Here is a 22,604-nt window from a genome sequence, read left to right on the forward strand (position 1 = left end):
TCTAGAGGCTTGCTTGGAGCTCCGCGGGCCCTGGGGGTCTGCTGCTCTGGGGACCCGGGCGTTTTTGGGACACCAGGACTCCTGGAGGTGTGTGGATCTGGAGATCTGGGGTTTTGTTGCTCCTGGGAGTCTGAAGCTCAGGGGTCCTAGGCTCTTGGATATATATATATAGGGCTTTGAGCTTTGGGACCCCTGGGGCTCTGGGGGCCTGGGGTCTTGGGGCTTCTGGGGCTCTGGGGTGATGATGTAATTTGTTAAGCACTTACTATGTGCCAAGCACTGTTCTGGGCGCTGGGTTAGATACAAGGTTGTCAGGTTGTCCCACGTGCGGCTCACAGTCTTGATCCCCATTTTACAGATGAGGTAAGTGAGGCACAGAGAAAGGAAGTGACCTGCCCAAAGTCACACAGCTGACAAGTGGGGGAGTCGGGATTAGAACCTACGACCTCTGACTCCTAAGCCCATGCTCTTTCCACTAAGCCACGTGGATCTTGGGGCTCCTGGGGCTCGGTGTCTCTGGGGCCTTGGGGCCTCGGGTCCTTGGGGACCTTGGAGCTCCTGGGGCTCAGGGTCTCCTGGAGGTTCTGAGGTTCCTGTTGACCATGAGACTCCAGGTCTCCTGAGTTAACCTGGAAAGTGGGACTCTGGGGCTTTGGATCTCCTGCTACTGTGGAGCGCTGGGTTAAGGGACTCCTTGGGGTTCGGGGCTTCTGGGGCTGGGGGGCTTTGGTTCTCTGGGGCCTGGAGCCCCTGGAGCTTTGGGGCTCAGGGGTCATTTAATTGCTGTGGTTATGGGGCTCCTGGAAATCTGGGTCTCCTGGGGTTCTTGGACATCCAGGGCTCCTGAAGCTCTGGGGGTATGGGGCTCTGGGATCCTCGGGTTCCTGGAGATCTGGGACTCCTTGGTCTCTGGAGCATAGGGACCTGGGGGCTCCTGGTTGTCTGGGCCTGTGGGATTCCTGTTGCTCTGTGGCTCATGGGGTTCATGGGAGTCGAGGGCTTTTGGGTCACTGTGGATCTGGGGCTCAGGGCCTTCGAGCTTCCTGGGGCCCTGGATCCTGGGGCTTTGGGGATCTGGACTCTGGGGCTCCAGGACTGTGTATCTCTGGCTCTCTGGTGCTTTGGGGCGCCTGCGCTTCTGGTTCTCTAGGCTCTGAAGCTGCAAGGAATCTGGGGCTTCTAGGGTTCTGGGTTTCTGTAGTTCTGGGGCCTAGGGTCTCCTGGATCTCAGAAGCTCTGGGCCTACTGTGATTCCTGAGACTCCAGCGCTCCAGCCTTTGTGGCTCCTGCGGCCTTCTGGAGCTCTGGGGCCTTGGGGCTCCTGAGTGTATAGGGCTATGGAGATATGGGGTGCTTTGGGTCCTGGAGGTCTTGAGACAGCAAGGTTCCAGGAGCTCTGGGTCTGTGGGGCCTTGGGGCACTTTGGGGTACTGGAGATAAGTGGACCTTGGCGCTCCTGGGTCTCAGTGTTTCTCGGCCCTTGGGTCACGTATTGCTGTGGGTCACCTGGAGCTCTTGTTCTCTGGGGATTTGGGGCTCTGAGGTGCCTGTTATTCGTGGGACCCCAGATCTACTGGGTATCCTGGAATCTAGGGCTCTGGGGCTTTGGGGGTCATGCTACTGTGGGATCCTTGCTTCTGTGGTTCCTTGGGGTCTGGGGCTCCTGGGGCTTTGACCCTCTGGAGTCCTGTAGTTCCGGGGGCTCTGGGGCTCTTTACTCTGGGCCTCTAGGGCTCCTGGGCTGAGACGGTTTGGTTCTCTGAGGCCTTGGGGCTCCTGGGGCTTTAGGGCTTAAGGGCCTTGCAATTCCTGCGCTTCTGAGCCTCCTGGGAATCCGGGGCCACTAGGGTTCTCGGACCTTCAGGGCTCTTGAGGGTCTGGGGACATGGATCTCTGGAGCTCTGGGGCTCCTGGCGTTCTTGAGCCTCCTAGTTTCCCAGGGTTCTGGGGATCTGGGATTCTGGGGTCCTTGGGCTAAAGGAGCTCTGGGAGTCCTTGGGACCTAGGGACCTAGGGACCTGAGACCTAGGGACCTTGGAGCTCCTGGTGGTCTTCGGCTGTGGGGTTCCCGTTGCTCTGGGGCTCCTGTGCCTCTGGGGCTTTGGGAATCCTGGGGCTCTGGGACTCCTGTGGTTCATGGGACTCCAGGGCTCCCAGGACTCTGGAGATCTTGGACTCTGGATATTTGATGCTCGTTGGGCTATGGTGATCTGGATTCTGGGTCTCCGGGACTGTGTGTCTCTGGAGTTCTGGGGCTTTGGGGCCCCTGGGTCTCTGGGTCTCTGGGCTCTGAGGCTGCTGGGGCTCTGAGGCTTCTGGGGTTCTGAGGCTCCGAGGCCTAGGAGCTCCTGGGTCTCAGATGCTCTGGAGCCTCGGAGCTCATAGGGCTGTGAGTCTCTGGGTCTCCAGGATTACTGGAGTTCTTGGGAATCCAGGGCTCCTGGGGCTCTGGGGATCTGAGCCTTTGGCGGTTTTGGGTTCTTGAGACTCTGAGGATCCTGGATCTGGAGCTCTGGGCGTCCTAAGACTCTGGGGTTCCAGGCTGTATTCTGGGCTCTGGGGTTCTGGGGCTCCATGGGCTCTGGGGCTCTGGGGCCTTGGAGCTCCTGGGTGTTTACGGCTTTGGAAATCTGACACGCTTTGAGGCTTGGAGTTCCTGGGACTGTAGGGCTCCTGAAGGTCTGGTGCTCTTGGGCCTCTTGGGGCCTGGGACCTTGGGGAATTGGGGCTCCTGGGTATGTAGAGCTCTGGAGATCTGCAGCGCTTCAGGTCCTATGGTTCCTGAGGTTGCAGGACTCCTGGGGCTCTGGGGATCCTGGCCCTCTGGGGTTCTGGGATTTTAGGGCTTTGGGGCTCTGAAGCTACGAACCTCTTGCGGTTCATGGAGGATAATAATGATAAAAATAATGACATTTGTTAAATGCTTACCATGTGTCAAGCCCTGTACTAAGCGCTGGGATAGATACAAGGTAATCAGATTGTCCCACGTGGGGCTCACGTTCTTAATCCCCATTTTACAGAAGAGGTAACTGAGGCATAGGGAAGTTAAGTGGAGGCTCAAGCCCCTAATACTTCTGAGAGTAGTAGTCTGATGCTCACTTTGACAGAGTTTGCCTCCACCTACCGAACTAACAGTCCCGTTGTACCCCTCGGCGGGGCTTACAAACACTAGGGGCCACGCAGAAAGCACGTGAGTAGGATATTCAGCCTGGCAAAATCCGGCGTTGTTGTCGTGCTGAGGTTTGCTGAGCCCCTCCACCAAACCCCAGCCCCCCAACACTTCCATCTATAGCTTTAATTAATTTATTCCTGCTGGTGTTTGTCTCCCCCTGTAGACTGAAAGTTCGTTGTGGTCAGGGAATGTGTCTGTTACATTGTTGTGTTGTACTCCCCCAAGAGCTTAGTACAGTACTGTACACACAGAATGTACTCAATAAGCATGATTGATTGATCGATCGATTGGATGAATGAAACATAACACAAAGATTCGTTCATTGTGATACAGGAAGAAATGTTGTATGGTCTGTAGAGATGGGAAAGGAAAGCAGCAGCATCTCGTGGATGGAGCTGTAATACTGGCTCTAGACTATGGAACCCTGTGGGCAAGTCACCTCTCTGTAGCTTACTTATTTATTCATTATTTTCTTTCCTCCTTTATCTATTTCTGTATAGTAATGTCTTCCTCCCCATCTAACAATAATAATAATAATAATAATAATAATAATAATAATAATAATGGTAATGGTATTTGTTAAGCGCTTACTATGTGCCAACCACTGTTCTACGTGCTGGGGTAGATACAAGGTAATCAGGTTTTCCCACGTTGGAGCTCAGTCTTAATGCCCATTTTACAGATGAGGGAACTGAGGCACAGAGAAGTGAAGCGACTTGCCCAAAGTCACACAGTAGACAGGTGGCAGAGCTGGGATTAGAAACCACGACCTCTGACTCTCCCAAGCCCGTGCTCTTTCCACTAAGCCCCGCTGTGAGCTCGTTGTGGGCAGGGTATGTGTCTGTTTATTGTTAGAGTGTTCTCTCCCGAGCACAGAGGACAGTGATTTGCATACAATAAATATGATTGAATGAATGAGTAAATTAATGATTTATCCGGGCCTCAGTTACCTCATCTGTCAAAGGGAAGGTTAAGACTGTGAGTCCCATTCGGGAGAGGGATATGTCCAACCAGATTCGCTTGAATCTACCCCAGTGCTCATTACAGTGCCTGGTACATAGCAAGCGCTTATGAAGAAATACCAGTAGAAGAAAAAAACAAACGAGTAAAAAAGCAGGTGCAGGGGCAGGGTTTGAATGGGAAGAGAAGAAGGTTTGTTTTTGACACGTGCAATTGGAGTTGTCGGTAGGACGTAGTACACATGGTCCCTGCACCAAGGAAGTTGACAATGTAGATGGGAGGAGGGACTAAAAATATATTCTAGGTAGGAAGAGGTCATAGAAGAAGACGAACTCACCCTCGGCTTCAAGGCTCCCCATCACCTCGCCCCCTCCTACCTCACCTCCTTTCTCTCCTTCTACAGCCCAGCCCGCACTCTCCGCTCCTCTGCCGCTAATCCCCTCACTGTGCCTCGTTCTCGCCTGTCCCGCCGTCGACCCCGGGCCCACGTCATCCCCCTGGCCTGGAATGCCCTCCCTCCGCACATCCGCCAAGCTATAGAAGAACTCCTTATCTTTCCTCCCAACCCCTGCCCTCTCCCTGGCATTCCCATCACTGTTGACGGCACTGTCATCCTTCTCATCTCACAAGCCCGCAACCTTGGGGTCGTCCTCGACTCCTCTCACTCTCGTTCACCCCTCACATCCAATTCGTCACCAAAACCTGCCGGTCTCACCTCCGCAACATCGACAAGATCCGCCCTGTCCTCTCCATCCAAACTGCGACCCTGCTCGTTCAATCGCTCATCCTATCCCGACTGGATTACTGCATCAGCCTCCTCTCCGATCTCCCATCCTCCTGTCTCTCCCCACTTCAGTCCATACTTCACGCCGCTGCCCGGATCGTCTTTGTGCAGAAACGCTCTGGGCATGTTACTCCCCTTCTCAAAAATCTCCAGTGGCTACCAATCAGCTTATGCATTTGGCAAAAACTCCTCACCCTCGGCTTCAAGGCTCTCCATCACCTCGCCCCCTCCTACCTCACCTCCCTTCTCTCCTTCTACAGCCCAGCCCACACCCTCTACTCCTCTGTCGCTAATCTCCTCACTGTACCTCGTTCTCGCCTCTTCCACCATCGACCCCCGGCCCACGTCATCCCCCTGGCCTGGAATGCCCTCCCTTTCAACATCCTCCAAGCTAGCTCTCTTCCTCACTTCAAAGCCCTACTGAGAGCTCAACTCCTCCAGGAGGCCTTCCCAGACTGAGCCCCCTCCTTCTTCTCCCCGTCCTCCCCCTCCGCATCCCCCCTGCCTTACCTCCTTCCCTTCCCCACAGCATCTGTATATATGTATATATGTTTGTACGTATTTATTACTCTATTTATTTTACTTGTACATATTTATTATATTTATTTCATTTTGTTAATATGTTTTGTTTTGTTGTCCATCTCCCCCTTCTAAACTGTGAGCCCGCTGTTGGGTAGGGACCGTCTCTGCACACAGTAAACGCTCAATAAATACGATTGAATGAATGAAATACTGGAGTCCTGATGCATCGGTTAAGCGCTGTTAGATTTCAGAGTTGCCACAAGAGGGAAGTTTCCCTGATTGCTCTGGACACGGCTGGTTCCTCTGGATTCCCAGAGCCACGCCACCGTCCAAACAAACCTGCACAATCCTCAGGAAGCAGCGAGGCGAAGCGAATGAAAAGTGCACAGGGCTGGGAGTTGGGAGATCTGGGTCCTAGTCTCGGCTCTGCCACTTTTGGGCTGTGTGACCTTGGGCAAGGCAAATTGGAATCTCTGTGCCTCAGCTGCTACACCTATAAAACTGGGTGAACTACCTGTTCTCCCTCTTCCACTGTCTGGGAGCCCCGATCTGAGATGGTGGCTGCTGCTGCTCTGATCGCACAGTCTCCACACTAGCAATTGGCCAAGAATAATCGCTGAAAAACAGCACTGCAATAATGTGGTACGTCATAGTCCAGCATAGGCACCGACCCAGCCAATCGGACCCTCTCGCATGGGGAGGGAGGGTGGCGTTGCAGCTGGTAGCACAAAGACTTCTGGCAGTGGTAGTCTGATGCTAGCTCTTGACTGTGTTTACCTATGCTTATTGGACTAACACTCCCATCGTGCCCTGCAGCAGGGCACGTGACCACTGGCCAAAGCGCGGAAGGTGCAGGAAGCAGTTGTTCAGGCCATTTTCCAATTAATAATTATAGGAATTATGGTATTTCTTAAGTACTTGTTACCACTATCTCTGAAGTGTAGCGTAGAGAGATTTTTTGAGGAGGGGGGGTGCCATGTCCTGAAAGTTTCTGAAGAAAGGTGATCGGGGCAGAGGAATGAAGTTTGGTTAAGCTAAATTTGGAGCAAATCTAGCCAGTGTCCTCTTTGAAAGGCCAAATGACTCGACTTAGATTAGCATATTTAGGACACGTCATCAGGAGGGTTAATGCTTTGGTTTAATTTGCTCTAAAATCCATGTGTTTGTTTTTCGGGCCGTCCTTGGTATTAGCAAAAGCCTCCTACAACACCACATTTCAAAAAAATAGGTGCTCTTCTATCCTGTCTTTTTCACTGTGCAGCTTTGGAATCCATACATTGTCACTAGAAACACCATAGAATTAACAATTTGAATTGTTGTGGCAAGTGTTACATCAGCACATTTCATCATTTTTTCCCCAGGCTCTTCATAGCAGATCTTCCGAACTTTAACCTTCGGTTTATTTCTTGACCACTAGTTCCTTTATTATTGATAATTGATCCCAGGAGAGAAAAATGGTCAACTATTTCAATCTTCTCTCCATCAGCTATAAATGTGCTAAAATTTCCATTTGTCATGATCTTGGTTTTCTTGACTTTGAAATGTAGGCCCATCTTTTTGCTTTACTCCTTAATGCATCATAAAAAGCTCTTAAAATCTTCTTAACTTTCTCCATCGGACGCCTTCATAAGGGCCCAGGATCCCCGACTCTGAGTGGCCCTCCCGCCATCGGACCGCGGGCCCCCCTGTTCACAGTGGGTTCTTTCCCCTCCGGTTGCCGTCGCGAGGGCTGGGGATTTTCCTTACCGAGCAGCTCCCATGACCTGCGGCCAGGGCTCATGGCCGTCTCCCTCCCGGTCATCTAAGTCCCCGCCCGAGGACACCGAGGCTCCTGTACTGGGCCGCCACACCCCCGTCATCACTAGTCTCATCCTTCGAAGCGATTTCTAGGCCGTTCAGGTAGCCAACCGTGGCCGTGGGACATTAGGTCGCCTTGCTCCCCCCCCCCCCTCCGAATGAGCGACATTGTTGGGAAGCCCCCACTCCCTCCTTCCCTGGGTTAGGACCGGGCCGGAGGTGATTGATTCCCCACGCACCCCTCCCCGGGGAAAAAGGACCTTGTTTTCACCTTATCACTTGAGCGACAGCCCCATTGGCACCTACACAGTCCACCCATGCTATTTGGCTGTTTACCCCTCTTCCCAGGCGTTTCCTCTACCATGAGATTTCCTCCCTATTCCGGAAATGCCATCCACAGGACTCCACCCTCCATCACCTCGGAGACAATTCTGCCAAGAGCTCCTGGACTCTCATTGCCATTCGCCTTTTTGATTTGACTGACTCGTGGACAATTCAACCTTCTGCCGCGGGCATCATCCGCCTATTTCATTGTGGTTTTGGCATGTTAATTGTTCACTGCTATCTGTGATGTGCTCTCAAAATCTACTGATTTTGTTATTACTGTTGTATGTTAATTGTTAACTGCTTGCTGTGCTGTCATTTACCTTGCTGACCTCACCATGAACTATCAGTTCCCCTGCTCCCATCTGCTCTTCCCAGTCCTCGCCTTCCCCTTCCCCTCTCCCACACAGCTCTTTCCCTCTCTTTCCCCCACCCCCAGCCCTCTTCCCCACCCCCTCCCCAGAATCCCTCTGTACCAGCGCCAACCCTCAACCCCTCCCTTCAATCCTCCTCCCTCCCCTCCTCCCTCCCCGCCCCATTCCAGTTCTCCTTTCATATCACCACCCCTCTTCCCGCTCTCCCCGCCCAGTACCTCGCCAACTCATTCCCATCAAAACCCTCCACACCCCTCTCGCACCATATCCCCTCCCTCCCTTCCCTCCACAGTTGCTGCCAAGTGTGGCCTAGGTAACGCCCGTTCCATTATAGGTAAGCTCGTTTTCATCCTTGACCTGGTCCTTTCTCGCTCTCTCCTCCTCGTCGTCCTTACCGAAACATGGCTCACTCCGGATGACACGGTCTCTTCTGCTGCTCTCTTCAGCGGAGGCCTATTCTTCTTCTACTCCCCTAGACTCACCGGAAAAGGAGGAGGTGTCGGCTTCCTTCTAGCACCACAATGTCGCCTTCGCACTATCGCTCCTCCTCCTTCCCTTTCTTTCCCCTCCTTTTAAACCCATATTATTCGCCTCTACCACCCTCTCCAGATTCTTGTAGCCGTCATCTACCGCCCACCCGGCCCCACCTCCAACTTCCTTAACGATTGTGACCCCTTTCTCACCTTCCTTCTCTACTTTTCCATGCCCACTCTGATCCTCGGAGACTTCAACTCATTCATTCAATCGTATTTCTTGAGCGCTTACTGTGTGCAGAGCACTGTACTAAGCGCTTGGGATGTACAAGTTGGCAACATATAGAGACGGTCCCTACCCAACAGTGGGCTCACAGTCTAGAAGGGGGAGGCAGAGAACCAAACCAAACATATTAACAAAATAAAATAAATAGAATAAATATGTACAAATAAAATAAATAGAGTAATAAATACGTACAAACAATATGCATACATACAGGTGCTGTGAGGAGGGGAAGGAGGTAAGGCGGGGAGGAGGTGGAGGGGTAGAGGAAGGAGGGGGCTTTGTCTGGGCATGACACTCAGTCTGATGACACCCAAATCTACGTCTCCACCCCTGCTCTCTTCTATCATCTTTACGATGATGACACCCAAATCTACGTGTCTACCCCTGCTCTCTCTCCCTCCCTCCTGGCTCATATTTCCTCCTGCCTTCAGGACATCTCCATCTGGATGTCTGCCCTCCATCTAAAACTCAAGATGTCTAAGACTGAGCTCCTCATCTTCCCTAGCAAACCCGGTCCTCTCCCTGACTTTCCCGTCACTGTAGACAGCACTACGATTCTTCCCTTCTAACAAGCCCGCAACCCTGGTGTCATCTTGACTCCTTTCTCTCATTCACCCCACACATCCAATCCGTCACCAAAACCTGCCGGTCTCACCTCCACAACATCGCCGAGATCCGTCCTTACCTCTCCATCCAAACCACCTCCTTGCTGGTTCAATCTCTCATCCTATCCCGACTGGATTACTGCATCAGCCTCCTCTCTGATCTCCCATCCTCCTGTGTCTCCCCACTTCAGTCTATACTTCACGCTGCTGCCCGGATCATCTTTGTGCAGAAACGCTCTGGGCATGTTACTCCCCTCCTCAAAAATCTCCAGTGGCTACCAGTCAACCCACTCATCAGGCAAAAACTCCTCACTGTCGGCTTCAAGGCTCTCCATCACCTCGCCTTCTCCTACCTCACCTCCCTTCTCTCCTTCCACAGCCCAGCCCACACCCTCCGCTCCTCTGCCTCCAGCCTACTCACTGTGCCTCATTCTCGCCTGTCCCGCCATCGACCCGTGGCCCACGTCCTTCACCTGGCCTGGAATGCCCTCCCTCCACACATCCGCCATGTTAGCTCTCTTCCTCCCTTCAAAGCCCCACCTCCTCCAGGAGGCCTTCACTGACTGAGCCCCCCTTTTCTCTCCGACTCCCCCTCCCTACCTCCTTCCCCCCCTCCCCGCAGCACTTGTATATATTTGTACAGATTTATTACTCGATTTTGCTTGTACATATGTACTATTCTATCTATTGTGTTAATGGTGTGCATATTGCTATAATTCTATTTGTTCTGACGATTTTGACACCCCTCTACATGTTTTGTTGTGTTGTCTGTCTTCCCCTTCTAGACTGTGAGCCTGCTGTTGGGTAGGGGATTTGTCTTTATATGTTGCCAACTTGTACGTCCAAAGCGCTTAGTATAGCGCTCTGCACACAGTTAGCGCTCAATAAATACGATTGAATGAATGAATGAAAAAACCCATCCACTATATGTATGTCTTCTTCGTCTACTTTATGTGAATTTACTGCTGTTGGAAACATTTCATCACCTGGAGAAATTTAGAGGCAGATACATGCTCAGCGATTTCATGGCACATTTCCTCCCCTATTGTACTTAGTACAGTGCTCCACATCCAGTAAGTGCTCAATAGATACCTTCTAGATTGTAAATGTGTTTTCAGCATGGAACATATCTTCCACTTCTTTGATATTGTTATATTGTACTCTCCCAAGTGCTTAATACAATGGTCAGTACATACTAAGTGCTCAAGAATACAATTGATTGATTGATTGACTCAAAAATCTCCAGTGGCTACCAATCAATCTGCGCTTCAGGCAGAAACTCCTCACCCTGGGCTTCAAGGCTCTCCATCGCCTCGTGCCCTCCTACCTCACCTCCCTTCTCTCCTTCTACAGCCCAGCCCGCACCCACCACTCCTCCACCGCTAATTTCCTCACCGTACCTCGCTCTCGCCTGTCCCGCCATCGACACCCGGCCCACGTCATCCCCCGGGCCTGGAATGCCCTCCCTCTGCCCATCCGCCAAGCTAGCTCTCTTCCTCCCTTCAAGGCCCTGCTGAGAGCTCACCTCCTCCAGGAGGCCTTCCCAGACTGAGCCCCTTCCTTCCTCTCCCCCTCGTCCGCCTCTCCATCCCCCCCATCTTACCTCCTTCCCTTCCCCACAGCACCTGTATATATGTATATATGTTTGTACATATTTATTACTATATTTATTTATTTATTTATTTATTTTATTTGTACATATCTATTCTATTCATTTTATTTTGTTAGTATGTTTGGTTTTGTTCTCTGTCTCCCCCTTTTAGACTGTGAGCCCACTGTTGGGTAGGGACTGTCTCTATATGTTGCCAATTTATACTTCCCAAGCGCTTAGTACAGTGCTCTGCACATAGTAAGCGCTCAATAAATACGATTGGTGATGATGATGATGAGTGATTGTGCATGGGAATCGAAGAGAAAGTACAACTAGTGCCTGTACTATGTACTACTGATTATGGTTACCCCAAGGACCAGGGGAAATCACAGTCCGTCTGATGGCTTGAGATATTCCATGACAGTCTCACCCTTAGTAGTCGGGTCTCATTCTGTAAGGTCGCAGGAAACTCAGAAAAAAAAGACCCAGAAATAAATAAGACCCAGAATGGCTCCAAGAGGAGAGTTGTGCATCCTTAGTTGTTAATCTCCACCAAGGCTAAAATTACAGATTAATACAAGGTACAGGCATAAGCATTGGCAGTACTGCTGCCTAGTGGAAAGAGCACAGGACTGGGAGTAAGGAGATCTAGGTTCTAATCCTGGCTCTGTCACTTGCCCATTGTGTGGGCATGGGCAAGTAACAACGTTTCTGTGCCTCATCTGTATAATGTTTCTTTGTTTTTTAATTGGATTTGTTAAGCGCTTACTATGTGGTAAGCACTGTACTTAGCACTGGGGTAGATACAAGATAATCAGATGGGACATAATCCATCTCCCATATGGAGCTCACAATTTTAATCCCCATTTTACAGTTGAGATAACTGAGGCACAGAGAAGTTAATTGATTTGGCGGTGGTGGAGCTAGGATCAGAACCCGGGTCCTCTTTCCACTAAGCCACCCTGCTCTCCCTGCGCCTTAGACCGTGAGCCCCATTCAGGACAAGGACTGTGTCTGATCTGATTGTGTTGTGTATCTACTCCCAACACAGTGCTTGGTACATAGTAAGCCCTTAACAAATGCCACAATCATTATTAATTCTCAACTATTAAGGAGGTAGATGGCTGGCTAAGCTCTTCTCCTACTGCGTTCTATTGGCACCCTAACATCATTCTAACATCATTCCAGGATGGCCTTTATATCCTCATTCATCAGACAGTATACTACAGGATTGTGCGTTGGGGGAACCACGGTGTAAAAACTGGACACTATGAAGTCCACAGTGGGTGGTGAATCTGAAGTCGGATTTAAATAGGTCAGCACTGCACTTAAGATGAATACAGTGACCACTGCAAGATGGGGCAGGCAGGTGGAGAAGGCTTTGGACCAACCCTCTGCAGTGGTAATCTTCAGAATGGTGCTGTAGGAAACAATGGTGCTGTATGCCTGTAGGAAACAATGATTAAGACAAAACAAAATAAGCCTGAACATTGTACCTAAGCCTATAATTACAAATTTGCTGGAATATGCATCAGAGCTCAATTGCTTTAGAAATGAGGGGACATCATAGACCAACAAAGAAATGACACTAGACCTGCAAAAGGGCAATGTGAATGTGCTGACTGTACGCATGGTCCCATAGAATCCCCTCACTGAGCCACCATCTACACATTGGCCCCTCTGTTCAAGATCATCTCATAGAGCAGGGCATGGCAGTTAGTGACATAGTGGTCATAGGACATCACCTAGAACAAACCATGAGCAAAGCATGCGTTTGCTGGCAAACCAGAGAACAAAAATGGTCTTGAAGGCACACCCAGGGAAGAGATGGTGTAGTTATTAATCAGGGAATTCATGAAAGGCTTGGGGATGGTGTCAGAGATGAAGCAGAGATCTCTGAAGGACAGGCTCCTGAGGAAGACATACATGCGGGTGTGAAGGTGCCTATTAAAGGTAGCAACAGTGATTATGAGGAGATTCCCTGTCGGGTCTGTCAGATACACCTGGAATAACAGCACGAAGTGGACCAGCTGCACCTCTCAGTCATCCAAGAACCCCAGGAGGAGAAAGCCAGTCCCTGTGGAGACATTGTGAGTATTGTTGAGATCAACTAGAGATGGTGTCATCCTCGACTCCACTTTCTCATTCACCCCTCACATCCAAGCCGTCACCAAAACCTGCCGGTTTCAGCTCCGCATCATTGCCAAGATCCGCCCTTTCCTCTCCATCCATACCGCTACCCTGCTCATTCAAGCTCTCATCCTATCCCGTCTGGACTACTGCATCAGCCTTCTCTCTGATCTCCCATCCTCGTGTCTCTCCCCACTTCAATCCATACTTGATGCTGCTGCCCGGATTATCTTTGTCCAGAAACGCTCTGGGCATATTACTCCCCTCCTCAAAAATCTCCAGTGGCTACCAATCAATCTGCGCACCAGGCAGAAACTCCTCACCCTGGGCCTCAAGGCTCTCCATCACCATCACGGCTCCCTCCTACCTCACCTCCCTTCTCTCCTTCTACAGCCCAGCCCGCACCCTCCGCTCCTCTGCCGCTAATCTCCTCACAGTGCCTCGTTCTCGCCTGGCCCGCCATCGACCCCCGGCCCACGTCATCCCCCGGGCCTGGAATGCCCTCCCTCTGCCCATCCCCCAAGCTAGCTCTCTTCTTCCCTTCACAGGCCCTACTGAGAGCTCACCTTCCCCAGGAGGCCTTCCCAGACTGAGCCCCTTCCTTCCTCTCCCCCTCGTCCCCCTCTCCATCCCCCCGTCCTACCTCCTTCCCTTCCCCACAGCACGTGTATATATGTATATATGTTTGTACATATTTATTACTCTATTAATTTATCTATTTATTTTACTTGTACATATCTATTCTATTCATTTAATTTTGTTAGTATGTTTGGTTTTGTTCTCTGTCTCCCCCTTTTAGACTATGAGCCCACTGTTGGGTAGGGACTGTCTCTATATGTTGCCAAGTTGTACTTCCCAAGCGCTTAGTACAGTGCTCTGCACACATTAAGCACTCAATAAATGCGATTGATGATGATGATAATGACTAAGAATGTCGAAATGTCAAATTTTCCTTCTGTCTCTCATGCTGCAGGTGAAACCATTCCCTCCTGCTCCATTTCTATAGAGACAGTTAAGCCTCCTCCCATGGCAGTCTTTCCCTTTCCCCCTTCCCCACCCCGTATATGAAATCAATCATAGTCATTGAGTGTTTACTGTGTGCAGGGCACTGGACTAAGCGTGTGGGAGAGTACAATACAACAGAGTTGGAAGACACACTTTTTTGTGGACTTAGTCTCTGGCGCGTCAAGTGGTTTGTGTGTGGGTGAGCGAACGGGCTGTTCTGGGGTGGGTCCTACCCCCGCTGGAGTCCGACCGTGTTGGGGGTGCTCTTGGTCTTGATCACTTTTGGACTGTGAGCCCACTGTTCGGTAGGGACTGTCTCTATATGTTGGCAACTTGTACTTCCCAAGCGCTTAGTACAGTGCTCTGCACACAGTAAGCGCTCAATAAATACGATTGATTGATTCCCTACCCATGAGGAGCTTACGGTCTAGAGGAATTAGTCAATCAATCAAACGTTTTTACTGAGCATTCACTGTGTGCAGAGCACAGTACTAAGTACTTGCGAGAATATAATACAACAGAGTTGGAAGACAATTTTCTTGCCCTCAACAAGCTTACAGTCTAGAGGGGGAGACAGAGATCAATATAATTAAATAATCTGTGGATATGTGCTTAGGTGTTGTGAAGATGCGGGTGGGGTGAGCACCAAATGCCCAAAGAATGCAGATCCAAGTGCAGGTGCTAACCCACTGCCTGTAGCTTTAGCCAAGCAACTGTCAAAATAATTGTCCCCCTCCCCCATCCCCCCCCAGCCCTACCTCCTTCTCCTCCCCGCAGCACCTGTAGATATGTTTGTACAGATTTATTACTCTATTTTACTTGCACATATTCACTATTCTATTTATTTTGTGAATGATGTGCATCTAGCTTTACTTCTATTTATTCTGATGACTTGACACCTGTCCACATGTTTTGTTTTGTTGTTTGTCTCCCCCTTCTAAACTGTGAGCTCGTCGTTTGGCGAGGACCGTCTGTATATGTTGCCAACTTGTACTTCCCAAGCGCTTAGTACGGTGCTCTGCACACAGTAAGCGCTCAATAAATATGATTGAATGAATGAATGAATGATGTAATCAACTCTCCTAAAGGACATTAGCTGAGAAAAACTAAGAAAGCTGGGTAAGTTGTATCTGGGGTAGATGGAGTTAGTTTTAATTTCACTGGAAAAGTTTGATCTCTCAAGGTGCTCACATTCTATAAATATTTGTGGGGAGGGAAGGGACTGGAGACAGACACATCAGGAGTAGTGAAAGGCAAAAATATTAAAACAGTATAAAGGACAACTCCGTATATACAGTACATAAAACAAAGAAATCAGCAGGCGAACTGTGGCTAAAGTAGAACAATTTATCCTTGTGAATCAGAGTCCATCATAACAGCTTCGCAGCCACTAGCTTTCCTGAGGTCATCTGAGGCCTCAGGCTGCCACTGCTGTTCTCATTCGTGCTGAGGTGGTGGAAAGCAGGGCGGGATGGGGTCTCCTCGATGATGTGAAGGGAAGCTGGTGGTGATGAGGGGGAAAGACAGTTTCTCGGCCGTAGTGACGGGGATCAAGAACCCAAGACGAGGCTGTAAATGCCGGATGTTTCGTTTGGCTCCCGAGGTGAATAGAGGTCATGAAGGCACAGCAGCGGCTTTGATACCCAATCCAGTCTGCGCAGAGCATGCTGGGAGCAGGCAGAGAGTTCCTCAGGCTCGCCGAGTTCATGCAGGCTGTAATGAGACGAGAATGAATTAATCAATGATGAATTGAATAACAACAGCAATAATAATATATGTGTTATTTGTTAAGTGCTGACTATGGGCTCAGCACTGTCCTTTGTGGTGAGCTAGATACAAGATCATTAGGGCGCTCAAGGGGCTCACGGCCTAACTTGGATGGAGAACCGCTGCTGAGTTGCCATTCTGCAGAGGAGGGAACTGAGGCACAGAGATATTAACTGACTTGCCCAAGGCCACACAGCAGCTAGATGGTGGATCTGGGAATAGAACACAGGTCCTCTGACTCACAGGACGGTTCTCTTTCCACGAGGCCACACTGCTTCCCTACTATGAAAGAAGAAATAAAACATAAAGTCAAATACCTACGCATCAATTCACTTAAAAACTTGAATAATCCCCAGGACGGTTATTACCGCCCCGCACAGCCCTCCCCGCACTCCCAATATCGCAATAAGGAAATGAATCCTGTAATGAGCGGGAAATGAATAATAAAATAGTATGAAAAATGAAATAGAGTTCTTATATTTTCTTTAAGAAAAGCTCAACTGGTAAATGATTTCAAGTGAAAATCCAGGTTCCTGTGTCATTATTTAATCTGGTGCTTGAGAAAAATATATGCTTTTCATACCCTTAAAGTTTCTGAAGATGGTTCGAGATGTGGTTTATCATCCATACTGATTAAAATTAAAAGCCAAAGGGGAATAACAGAATAATAATGATATTGTATAACAATGAATTATATTGTAATAACAAAACAGTACTATTTTAAAATATTAGAGGATTCAACATACATTTTTTCATGTTGAACATACATCCGAAATCATTTTAAACAACTTTCTTTTAACTACTACTAATAATAATAACAACAATAATAATAATAATAATAATAATAATAATAATAATAATAACTGTGATATTTGTTAAGGGCTTTCTATTTGCCAGGCACTGTTCTACGTTCTGGGATGGATACAAGCAAATTAGGTTGGACACTGTCCCTGTCCTACATGGGGCTCACAGTGTTAATCCCCATTTTACAGATGAGGTTACTGAAGCACAGAAAAGTGAAGTGACTTGCCCATGGACACACAGAAGACTTGTGGAGGAGCCAGGATTAGAACCCAAGTACTTCTGGCTCCCAGGCCTGTGCTCTATCCACTAAGCCATGCAGTGTTGCAGCAACTGTGAACATCTGCGAATGGAGACCAGTCACTAGCCAGGACCATGACTTCCCTCGGCCCCAGCCTCCTCCACGATGACCTACAAGGACTGGGGTTGCTTGAAGCTGGAAGCAATGGAGCCAGGAGACTCTACGGCCTCCAAACGAGAGCGCTGCACACCGGGGGGATCAGGCAGATCTGGGTACCATCCTAGGAGCCCACTGGCTCTTGGAAAGCGGAGCCTGCTCCCAGGGACGACCGACTCCTGCGACTCCTGCGACTCCTGCCCACATCCCCTGCCCAGCTCAAGTACTAGCCTAAGGCCTTGGGCGCTGGACATCAAAAATCTCCAGTGGCTACCAATCAATCTGCGCATCAGGCAGAAACTCCTCACCCTGGGCTCTCCATCACCATCACAGCCCCCTCCTACCTCACCTCCCTTCTCTCCTTCTACAGCCCAGTCCGCACCCTCCGCTCCTCCACCACTGATCTCCTCACCGTACCTCGCTCTCGCCTGTCCCGCCATCGACCCCCGGCCCACGTCATACCCCTTGCCTGAAATGCCCTCCCTCTGCCCATCAGCCAAGCTAGCTCTCTTCCTCCCTTCAAGGCCCTGCTGAGAGCTCACCTCCTCCAGAAGGCCTTCCCAGACTGAGCCCCTTCCTTCCTCTCCCCCTCGTCCCCCTCTCCATCCCCCCATCTTACCTCCCTCCCTTCCCCACAGCACCTGCATATATGTATATATGTTTGTACATATTTTTTTACTCTATTTATTTATTTAATTTATTTGTACATATCTATTCTATTTATTTTATTTTGTTAGTATGTTTGATTTTGTTATCTGTCTCCCCCTTTTAGACTGTGAGCCCACTGTTGGGTAGGGACTGTCTCTATATGTTGCCAATTTGTACTTCCCAAGCGCTTAGTACAGTGCTCTGCACATAGTAAGCGCTCAATAAATACGATTGATGATGATGATGATGACATTGGGTTCGGTTGAAGCAAAAGACGTTGGAAAGTCGTTGTGCAGGCAGAGGGAGCGACTGTATTGTGCAGCAGCCACGGCCCCTTGGAATTGGATTTCTCTTCTGTTGGAGGCCTGAGTCCATTCCTCCACAGCCCTGAGGGGCTCTCGCCCCCTGGAGTCTGCCAACCGGACCCAGAAATCAGCCTCATCTACTCTCATCTAACCCCTATTAGTTCTTTCTGAAGACTGGGGACTTGATTGAGGCCTGATGCTAAAAGGAAACTCCAGAAAAGACATTTCAGGTACTTAGAAATCTTGTTCGGTTTTGGACCACGTAACATACAATGAAAAAGACGTTATTTCATTTGAAAAGCAAATGGCCGTCCAATACCTCGAGAATGCACCCTGGAGTCATCCTTTCCCTTGCGTCTGGTCATGGCCTCCGAATCCTACTCCCTCTTCCTCACCTACAACTTCCTCCAAACGCTGCACACCTAAAGATCCCATTGTCATCCATCGCTCTGAGGAATGGGGAGATCTTGGTACCCTCCTCAGCTACCTCTCCTCCTAGCTTCTCTCCTGTGTTGTCCCTTGTCTGAGCAAAATCCCTGTCTAGTGAAAAGCCACTGCCCAGTGTTGAGAACAGCCCTGTGCACAAGATCTGCCCCATGTGTCATCTCTTACATTTCCCTAGCTTGGGTACATCAATCCATCCGTCAGTGCCTGGCACATATTAAGTACTCAACAAATACCACTTAAAAAATCAATCAATAAGCAGAATGTGTTGAGCACCTTGTCATCTTGTCTTATGCTGTTCTGACCCATAGCGTCACAATGGACACATCTCTCTCAAAACGCCCCACATCCATCTGTAATTGTTCTGGAGTGTATCCATAGAGTTTTCTTGGTAAAAATACGGAAGCGGTTTACCATTGCCTCCTTCCACACAGTAAACCTGAGTCTCGGCCCTCGATTCTTTACCATGCTGCTGCAGGTGAGTTTTCAGTAGTAGCTGACTGCCTTCCACTCACTAGTCATTGTCCAAGCTAGGAATTGAATGGTATGCCCTCCTGTAGTCGAGACTGGTGTGATCCTGATTGGGAATCGACCACCTACTTAAAGCAAATAACTCTACTAAGTATTTGGGACTGTACAACAGAAACGTGAGACATGATCCCTTCCCAAAAGGAGTTTACCATTTATTGGGGGAGGCAGACATAAACATATTTAAAAATAAGCTACTCCAAATAAATGAGAGAATTCACAATGAATTATATTTATAAACGAATATACTAAGGATGAATCAAACAATTAATCAGTGGTATTTCCATAGTGCTTACTGCATGCAGAAAACTGAACTGAACACGTGGGAGAGTGCAATAAAACGGAGTCGATAGACACGTTCCCTGTTCACTGTGATCATACAGTCTAGAGATGTAGATAAGTGAGTAACTGTTTCAAGCCACTCTTAGGTGACAAATATGATGCTGCTGCTGCTGCTGATGATGATAGTAATAATGATAATAAAATAAGATGAGATGTTGGTGGTTAATCAGGGAAGGATTGTTGAAAGTAGGATCTTAGAAGCCTGAGAAGTTTCTTGTAAGCATAGTTGTAAGCTTCTTGAGAGCAGGGATCACCTGCTTTGCTTCTGTTGTACTCTCCCAAGTACTGATTCCCTATGCTTTATTTATTTATTTGTTTATATTAATGTCTTTCTCCTCCTCTAGGCTGCAAGTTCCTTATGAACAGTGAAAGGGTGTAACCACTCTTTTGCATTGTAATAATGGTAATACTACTACTACTACTAATACTAACGATACTAATAATATTCTTAGGCGCTTACTATGTGCCAAGCACTGTACTAAGGGCTGGGGTAGGTAAAACATAATCATATAGGTCGCAGTCCTTGTCCCACATGGGGCTCACAGTCCAGGTAGGAGGGAAAACAGACATTGAATTCCCATTTTACAGATGGTGAAACTGATCCAAAGAGAAGTTGAAAGACTTGCCTATGGTCACAGGCAAATGGCAGAGCCAAGATTAGAATCCAGGGACTGTGACCCCCAGGCCTGTACTCTTAACACCAGCCCATACTTTTTCTCTACTCCCAAGTGTTTAGTATAGTGGTCTGCCCACAGTAATTGTTCAATAAATACCACTGAACATTTTATCCATTTAGTAGAGTGTTCTACACTCAGTAGATGTTCAGTACATATCATTGATGGATTGATTCTTTGAAGAAATAAGCAAAGTCAAGAACACTTGTGTAATCTTTGAAACAATAAAAGAAAATGGCAGCAACAAGATATAAATTTTAGTCCAAACCAAGAGTCTACAAAGTTGTGGTGGTTCCCAAGGTCTGTGGTCAGGCCAGGGTTAAAGCTGAAGTTGTGCCCAGGTCTTCAGTGAACAGTGCAGGTTTCACCATCTTATACAAAGTACATTCAGATATCCAAAGAAGCTCAACTGAGAGACATTCTCAATATCAAATGGTAAGGTGGAAGAAGTACATGGGGATGTGGAGACGCTGGTCGAGGGTGGTGATGGCAACAAAGAGGAGATTCCCCGCCAGAGCTGCCAGGTAGGTTGGAAGGGACAACTCAGTGTGGACTAGCTACAGCTCCTGGACGTCGGAGAATCCCAAGAGTAGGAATCCTTCGCACCTGTGTCATTTGCCATTTCTTTCCCTTTGATGTTCTGCTATAACTGTGGGAAAAAAAACAGTGGAGACTTTAAGGAAACAGATAACTTTCTCAATAAAACAGAAGGTCTGCTGCAACTGCTTACTGAAAATTAGTTAGATACGAGCTAGAAATTCCCAGCCTCTCCTTTGAATTACATTGGGCTTTTTAAAAAGTTTCTGTGATTCATCATCATCACCATCACCATCATCACCATCATCATCAACATCATCATAACCACTAATCTGATCAGATCAGATCCTCCACCACTTAGCACACCGCTTGCAACATAGTAAGTGCTTAACAAATACAACAATTATTATTATTATGATTATTGTCATCATCATCATCCTCATTATATTTGGAGACTAGGATAGGGGAAGGCAATCCTCCTTCCCCTCCCAACCGCCCTTGAGTAATGCAATCAATCAGTTATTTATTGCGTACTTAATGCATTGAGTAATAATAATAACAATTATGGTATTTGGTAAGACATTTGTTTGGTAACAAATAAGGTATTTGTTAAGGCTATGGGCCAAGCCCTATTCTAAGCGCTGGGGGTAGATACAAGATAATCGGGTGGTCCTACATGGGGCTCACAGTCTTAATCCCCATTTTACAGATGAGGTAACTGAGGCACAGAGAAGTTAAGTGGCTTGCCCAAGGGCACACAGCAGACAAATGGTGGAACCAGGATTAGAATCCACATCTTCTGACTCCCAATCCCATGCCCTTTCCACTAAGTCATGCTGCTTCAAAGCACTTGGGGAAGTACAAAGTAATAGAGTTGGTAGACATAATCCCTACCCACAAGGAGCTTACAGTCTACATTCTACATGTGGAGACAGACACTAAAATAAATTTCAGATAAGAGATATGGGGAGTGTCAGGACATGCACCTAAGTGCTGTGGGGCTGAAGATGGGGTAAATAACAAGTCCTTCAGATGTGAAAATATAATCAATTATACCTTCATGAGATTCAAACTCATGACCTCTCATATATGAGACCATTCATTCATTCAGTTGTATTTACTGAGCGCTTACTATGTGCAGATCACTACACTAAGCACTTGGGAAAGTACAATGCATCAATGAAGAGTGACAATCCCTGCTCACAATGAGTTCACAGTCTAGAAGGGGGGGAGGCAGACATCAGTACAAATACACATATGTCAATATACTTTAATAAAATTACAGGTAAATGCATAGGTTCTGTGGGGTGGAAAGATGGGGGAAGAACAAAGGAAGAAAGTCAGGGAGACACAGAAGGGAGTGGGAGATGAGGAAAAGTGGGGCTTGGTCTTGGAAGGCCTCTTGGAGGAGATGTGCCTTCAGTAAAGCTTTGAAGTGGTGAAGGGTAATTGGTGGAAGGGCATTCCAGGCCAAAGGTAGGACGTAGACCAGGGTTGGTGGCAAGACAGGCGAGATCACCCCTGAGCTATAGACCCTACAGCCTGGAAAGAAGTAGATGAGTTAGTTTGTAAGCTTCGTGAGGGTAGGGAAAAGGAGTTTTGCTTCGGCTGTACTCTCCTAAGCATTTAATGATAATGATGATGGTATTTGTTAAGCGTTTACTACGTGTCGAGCACTGTTCTAAGTGCTGGGGAAGATACCAGCTAATCAGGATGGACACAGTCTCTGTCTCACAGATGAGGGAACTGAGGCACAGAAAGGTTAAGTTACTTTCTCAAGGTCACACAACAGACAAATGGTGGAGCCAGGATTAGAACCCAGGTCCTTCTGACTCCCAGGCCCCTGTTCTCCCCACTAGGTACGGTATTTAACACTGTATTTCACATTCAGCAGGCACTCAATAATCACTGATTGATTGGGTTTGACAGTGGCAACAAGCAGGGGACATTCCAGTGTTTTCATCATTACATTCCTGGTCTGGGCTGCCCTTGTGCTTGCTGTGTGACCTTGGGCAAGTCACAACTTCTCTGTCCCTCAGGTACCCCAGCCCTAAAATGGGGATTCAAAAGGTGTTCTCTCCCCTACTTGGACTGTGAGACCTGTGTGGAACAAGGACTGTATCTGCCCTGATTATCTT

General features: G+C 48.4%; 1 protein-coding gene across 1 annotated transcript; it reads right to left on the bottom strand.

The window, feature by feature from the left end:
• Positions 1–772: 772 nt before the first annotated feature.
• On the bottom strand, positions 773–7,297 carry LOC119947882 (protein PELPK1-like). Its single transcript, XM_038769534.1, has 4 exons — positions 7,185–7,297; positions 2,034–2,323; positions 1,247–1,335; positions 773–1,159 (listed from the first exon to the last, which is right to left on the bottom strand). The coding sequence occupies exons 1-4, from the start codon at positions 7,295–7,297 to the stop codon at positions 773–775; spliced, it is 879 nt and encodes a 292-aa protein (XP_038625462.1).
• Positions 7,298–22,604: the final 15,307 nt, after the last annotated feature.

Source organism: Tachyglossus aculeatus, chromosome X4, assembly GCF_015852505.1.
Source record: "Tachyglossus aculeatus isolate mTacAcu1 chromosome X4, mTacAcu1.pri, whole genome shotgun sequence".
Classification (NCBI taxonomy): domain Eukaryota; kingdom Metazoa; phylum Chordata; class Mammalia; order Monotremata; family Tachyglossidae; genus Tachyglossus; species Tachyglossus aculeatus.